The sequence below is a fragment of the Carlito syrichta genome, unplaced genomic scaffold (genome assembly GCF_000164805.1).
Source record: "Carlito syrichta isolate Samal-C Ts95f unplaced genomic scaffold, Tarsius_syrichta-2.0.1 Scaffold307155, whole genome shotgun sequence".
NCBI lineage: Eukaryota > Metazoa > Chordata > Mammalia > Primates > Tarsiidae > Carlito > Carlito syrichta.
Window position 1 is genome coordinate 570,017 of NW_007251251.1, and position 6,630 is coordinate 576,646.

The window sequence follows — 6,630 nt, forward strand, 5'->3', positions numbered from 1 at the left end:
GGAGTGTAGTGGCCGCTCCCGGCCACCGCAGCCTCGACCTGCTGGGCTCCGGCGATCCGTCTACCTCAGCCTTCCGAGTAGCCGGGATTACAGGCTGAGCCACCGAGCCCAGCTGACTCAGCCTCTTAAAGTGCTGTGATCGGGTGTGTGAGCCACTGTCCCTGGCCAGGGTCTTATAATCAGCAAATTTGTTTATAAATTGTAGCAAATTTGGTGCTGAGCACAGTGGCACGTGCCTGTAGTCCCAGCTATTCAGGAGGCCAAGGTGGGAGGATCACTTGAGCCTAAGAGTTCAAGTCCAGCCAGGGCAACATAGTGAAACCCCATCTTAAAAATAATTAAGAAAATAAAAATTATAGCAGATTGGGTTAGGAGAAGTTATATTAAAGGCCACTTGTGACTGGGCATGGGAGGTGGAGATGAGAGAATTGCCTGAGCCCAGGGGTTCGAGACCAGCCCAGGCAACTTAGCAAGACTGCTTCTCTACGATAAATCAAAAAAATTGCTGGGCATGGCGGTGCATGCCTGTGATTCTAGCTACTTGGAAGGCTGAAGTGGAAGGGTCACCTGAGCCCTGCAGGTCGAGGCTGCAGTAACTGTGAGCGTGGCACTGCACTCCAACCTGGGCAACAGAGATTCCGACTGCAAAAAAAGTCCCCTTGTTTCCCCACTGTGGTTTATTGTTACTCCAGTGTTTGTCCCCCACCCTAGACCTACAGAACGTCAACATCACGCTGCGCATCCTCTTCCGGCCCGTGGCCAGCCAGCTGCCTCGCATCTTCACTAGTATCGGGGAGGACTACGACGAGCGCGTGCTGCCATCCATCACCACGGAGATCCTCAAATCGGTGGTGGTGAGCAAGCTGGGTCCCTGGCAGCAGCAGAGCGGGGCAGTTGGCGGGCTGGGACGAGGCCCTCGGTTTCCTGGCTCTTCTGCTTCCTCATGCACCTCACCTGCTCTTCTGCCCTCCTCTGCACACCAGGCTCGCTTCGACGCTGGGGAGTTGATCACCCAGAGAGAGCTGGTCTCCAGGCAGGTGAGCGACGACCTCACGGAGCGAGCGGCCACCTTTGGGCTCATCCTGGACGACGTGTCCTTGGTAAGACACTTGGGGAGATGGAGGGGGCAGGGGCTGCAGGTCCGTGGGGGTGTCTGGCTCCATTTCTGGGTAGACGCTGTAGGCCCTGCCTTCTGCTTGCCTCAATGTGAGGCTGGAACACCCGGAAGCTCTGATGGTGGGGGGGCAGTCTCCTGGGGTTTGTTTTTGGTGGAGTGTTCTTACCTCCCCCTGCCACACATACTTTTCCTATGACCTCTGGTCATACCCATACGGTCCCTAACCACGAGATGTTTTTGCCTTCTCCAAATGGTGACCGTTCCCCAGAGCTCCCCAGAAAGCACCGTCTTGTTAATAACTGTTCGACACAGGAAGAAACCGCCTGGCAGAGACCAGAGAACAACTCGAGTAGTCTTCCTCCCCAGCACAGACCGCCCAGCCTGCCCCCTGGGAATGGCCTAACACTTGTGTTCTGAAGCTCAGTGGAGTGAGTTCAGGGAACACCCCCCCCATGAAAGGTGATAGGGTGTAAATGGAATGGTTCTACTCTCCAGGACCTGGTATAAGGGGTGAGGAACATCTTGGAGGCGTCAGCTCTCCTCTTGGGACATCACAGTCTCTGTATTTATATGACATTGAATGTCATAACTCAGAAAGTAATACAGGCGGGATAGCATTTCAAGTTGATGAGGGTGAGGGGAAAGAGGTCATGTTTCTAGATTCTCTGGGAAAAATTATTTGGGGTGATTTGCTCGGATGGTGAGGTAAAGTGTTTCCTGTTCAGTTCTCCCGTGCATCGCTAGGGAAAGGCATGGTTTCCCACTCAGCGTCTGTGCAGCTGTTTAAACAGTAACACTCCGGCCAGGCTCAGTGACTCAGCCTGTAATCCCAGCACTTTGGGAGGCCAAGGTGAGAGGATTGCCTGAGCCTGCGGGTTCAAGACCTACCTGGGCAACTTGGCAAGACCTCGTCTCTACAATCAATCAAAAAAATTAGCCGGGCGTGGTAGTGCACACCTGTAGTTCAGCTACTTATAGGGCTGAGGTGCAAGGATCGCTGGAACTCTGCAGGTCGAAGCTGCGGTGGCCGGGAGCGGCCACTGCACTCCAGTCTGGGCAACAGAGTGAGACTCCAACTCAAAAAACAAACAAACAAAAAAAAACCCCCAGCGCTACCCCGAGGGCACGGCACCATTTTGCTCTAGCGGCCAAGTCCAAAGGGCTAAGGGCTCCCTCTGCTGGCAAGATGCCAGGCTGCAGCCTCTGGCTCTACCGCTAGCCCTGCTCCAGGCCCTCGCTGCTTTCTGTTAACCTGAGCTCCTTGGCTGTGAGAAAACACTGGGGAAAAACCTAAGAAAAAACTTGGTATTTTACTAGCCTTGAACCATGTACTCCATTCCAGGGAGACGTGGCTGACCATAGGAAACCGGATCTAAGAGGTCGAGAAGAAATTAGATTTCATGGGGAATTCGCTGCCCTCAGCTGGCCCTTCTAGAAAGAAATTTCATTCCTTAATTAGACATTTCATTTTCCATTTCTCAGGATTAGATTTTCTTGCCCCAACTTTGAACAGGGGTCCAGAAGTGGATCAGGCAGAGAGCAACAGCTGCAGTTTAAGAGTTAGAAGTGTTGACAATTGTGGAAGACACTGGGGCAGGATTTATCTTTGGGGTGGTTGGGGGCTGCTCAGATGTGAAGAAGCAGAGGAGGGAGGAGGGTGTGAGATGAGGCTTTGACGGCCAAACCAGTGCTCTTCTTTCCTTCACCCTTTTTGAACAGAAAGTTGGTCAGTTGCCCCAGGCCCGGTGTGAGGGTCCCTGAGATCTGTTCCCACCGTGTGTGCTATCTTCAGAGCCAGGCATGACAGCCAAGTCTCACTGATGTAATTAGGGACGGTCTGGATGATCTGGCTTGGAAACTCTCCCTCCGACAATGGCTTTACCTGCCTTTCGGTTAAACCCTTTCCCAGGGCCCCCACACGTCGGGAATGCCATGATATGCTTCCACCTCCTCTTCCTCTTCCTGTCCACTGGTGGGGCTGCTCTTGGAAGAAGTGGGCTGCTTAATCCATAAGCAGAGAAAGCAGAGATCGCCGGCTCATCAGTCCTGGGAACCAGCTGCGTCCCCCACTCTCAGGGCCTCATTTTACATCTGGCTTCCCTTGGGCCTTGGACAGGGCATCAAAGACCTTGGAAGAGCACTCATCAGCTGTGGAGGTCCTAGAAGCCACCGTCCTCCTCTGGGGAGGTGGTCAATTGAGCAGAGACCCTCTGGTGCCTGTGGGCCCCCTCGAGAGCCCCAGGTGCCACTGTCTACATGAGGTCGCTGCACGGAGGCAACAGTGACGTTCGGGAGCAGTTAGGGCAGCTGAGGATTCTGGGTGTGAGCTCGGGTTGGATGAGGGTGTGGAGGTAAAGGGTGTCCTGGCCTTGCAGGTGCCTCTAGCTGCTGGAGCCTTGCTGGCCTCTTCCTCCCAGAGGCCGTGGGCCTCCCAGCAGTGCTGTCTAAGTAATCACCCTGCCTCATCCTGTGCTCCCTCTCCCCCTAGACGCATCTGACCTTCGGGAAGGAGTTCACAGAAGCGGTGGAAGCCAAACAGGTGGCGCAGCAGGAAGCGGAGCGGGCCAGATTCGTGGTGGAGAAGGTGAGCGTTAGCCCAGATGGCGGCAGACTTGCTTCCCTTCTCGGGCGCTCGGCTTCCCTGTTCACTGGGTGGCCTGGAAATCCATCTTCTGTCATCTCTTCTTCTGGGATAATGGGAAAGGGATTGAAGGAATTGTACTCCTGCAGTGGGCTCCAGAGTCTTCAGGGGCTAGTCAGGGAGATGTGAAGTTATGTTCCTCATTACAGAAGGGTCATTTTTCTTCCGCATCTCTTAAGATCAAAAGCACTCTCCTACAAATGAAAATGTTTCCCCTGGAATATTTTCAGCTTCACTGAGGAGTCATTTTTAACCACGGTTACATAGTGAAAGCTGACAGCAAAAAGATCAAACATTGTGCCAGATGTGCTATCGTCACCAGGGTTAAATCCATCCAGATGTGTCGGAGTGTGCGGTGGAACGCCATCCATCTGCACAGCAGTCTGGTCTTTCTGTATTTGCAGAGGTGTTTCTTGCTCTCCCCTTCCCATCACCAGCGTTTCTCATTGGTGGGGGTGGGGGACAGTAAGAAATAAAAGAAGAAACCAGGGACAGATGTAATTTTGGAGACTGAAAACTCCATGCAGGCAGGGACTCGTTTTGCTCTGAATCCACTGTCTCCTGAACTTACAACAAACTTAGCACAGTGCCTGGTGATATTAGGTGCACAATAAACAGACACAGAGCCTAGCAGCTTTGAGACTGTGTGAATTTCGAGAGGCTTGACATCACCTTCTCACGCTTCTGAAGGTCCCACGTTGCCAAGCGCTGTCTTCCTCTAGACACGGGTAGGGCAGGCATGGAAGAGTGCTCTGCGGTGCCTGGGTTCCCAGCCCAACCTGGTGCATGGGCAGCTCTAGGGAGAGTGACAGGTGTGTGCGGCTCCTTAGCTAGCCTGGTTTTGATGAAAGTCGTTTGAACTTGGGGCAGGAGGGAAAAATGAGCTGGAGGATTGAGTCCACCTGACTTTTTTCTCCTGTTTCCCTCAGCCTCCGGTCCTCCTGGCTTAGTAAAGTGGCTGAACTAGATTGTCATTAATATTCATAAGGACTTTGAAATAAGGCAGATTTGGACAGCCAGCAGAAATGTCCCCCTCCGGTGCCGTGAGGTGGGCATTAAAGGCGAGGGAGGATGGGGTGGGCCATGTGCCTGCTGACCCCATCAGGAGGCGGTGCTCAGTCCCCCAAGTTCCTTCCAGAGCCCGTGGGTGCGCCTTTCTCTGCAGGTCCTTTCTGGGCTCAGCCTGACATCCAGAGCCCTGACGTTTGATCTTACTCTCTGTCTACTCCCACTCTTTCAGGCTGAGCAACAGAAAAAGGCGGCCATCATCTCTGCCGAGGGTGACTCCAAAGCCGCCGAGCTGATCGCCAACTCGCTGGCCACGGCAGGTGACGGCCTGATCGAGTTGCGAAAACTGGAAGCCGCCGAGGACATTGCATACCAGCTGTCACGCTCTCGGAATATCACCTACCTGCCGGCAGGCCAGTCCGTGCTCCTCCAGCTGCCCCAGTGAGGCCCACCCTGCCCGCACCTCCTCGGGCCACTCACTGGAGCCAGTGCCCCGATGATGCTTAATACAGCCTTCCTTATCCCCACCCCAGAAATCACTGTGAAATTTCATGATTGGCTTAAAGTGAAGGAAATAAAAGTGGAATCATTCAGATCTCTGATTACTCTATCAAGTGAAGCCCTCTCATTCTTCTCATGTCCATCGACTTTTTTATCCACGTCCCAACCAAAAACTGCCAAGTGCCTACGCAGACTGGCTGCAGGTCCCATGCCGGGGCCTATGGACCTCCGGCCTAGGTGCTGGCAGTTGACAGAAGGAAGGCAGAGCAGTGTGTGTGACGGACGGGGAAGCCTGGTTGTCAACCGAGTGCACGTGTGGGCTCCATCCTGTCACTCCTGAAGATTTGAGGATGATGGTGCACATAACCCAACAAGGAGGCAGGCCTCGATTTTTCCAGCGGTTCCAGCACAGATGCAGCTGTGGAGAGGTGCTGGGAGGGTCGGGGAGGAAGCCGCCTGTCTCTTACCATAAGGCTGATTCTCTTGAACTGAGCGGCCAGCGGAAGCAGGTGTGTACAAGCCGGGCACAGATGGAAGAATCTGCCCCCATTGAGGTGGGTGGGCCTGATTTTGCTGCCCCCCAGGGTCCTAGAACTGAGATGGACTTGGATGGTGGGAGAGGAGGCCTGGACTGAGATGTGAGCTCTGTGGAAGACTTCCTCTCTGCCCCCCACCTCAGGCCCTCTCACTCAGTGGAATTACTGCTTGAAGGATTGCATCCTGCCGGACTGGACACACCTGCCAAGGACATATGCGTCCTGCGTTCTGGCTCCCTTGTTCAGAGCCTGCCCTCCTCGAGGGCTCTATGCCTGCGCTTCAAAGAAAACAACCACGGGAAAAAACAAATGTGTGTAAACTACTGTCAATAAATGACACCCAGACCTTCCAGCTCGTTCATGGGTCTTTTTGTTTGTGGGAGCCATGGAATCTGAACAGAGCATTCTAGCAGTGTTTGCGTGCACGTGTTTGCACTGCCAGCTGGGACCGTCTCCAGTAAGGCAGAAAATGCTTTGTTTTCAGAAAACACTTTGTGCTGTGTTTGGATCTGTCTCCCACCTGAAATAAGTTTCCGTGGGACCTGGCGAGGTCGGTCCTGGGCGGGCTGGGATGCGATGGGCTGGGTGGAGGCAAGTTAGCTTTGCTCTGTGTCATGGTACCGCTGCTCCCTGGGAGGTCATACTGTCCCCTTAAGGAGGAAAATGATTGATGACAAATGGGTCCAGTTGCCCTCAGCGTTCCTTGGTTTTTTATACACATTGGATGATTCGGGTGCTCTGCAGTGGGCTGTTCTTCACTGATAGGGATGTTGGAAATGCCTGGGCGCTCAAGGGGGCTGAGCTTGTGCGTTCTGGGTGGTGGGAGG

General features: G+C 53.8%; 1 protein-coding gene across 1 annotated transcript in view; it reads left to right on the forward strand.

Annotated features, from left to right (window-relative positions):
- The window catches only part of PHB (prohibitin), a 13,023-nt gene extending 6,870 nt beyond the window's left edge, over positions 1-6,153 (forward strand). The window contains exons 4-7 of the mRNA XM_008063960.1: positions 712-854; positions 984-1,100; positions 3,606-3,701; positions 4,999-6,153. Of these exons, the coding sequence (XP_008062151.1) occupies positions 712-854; positions 984-1,100; positions 3,606-3,701; positions 4,999-5,211 (569 nt within the window). The 3' untranslated portion in view covers positions 5,212-6,153. The remainder of the gene's footprint in view (positions 1-711; positions 855-983; positions 1,101-3,605; positions 3,702-4,998) is intronic.
- Positions 6,154-6,630: the final 477 nt, after the last annotated feature.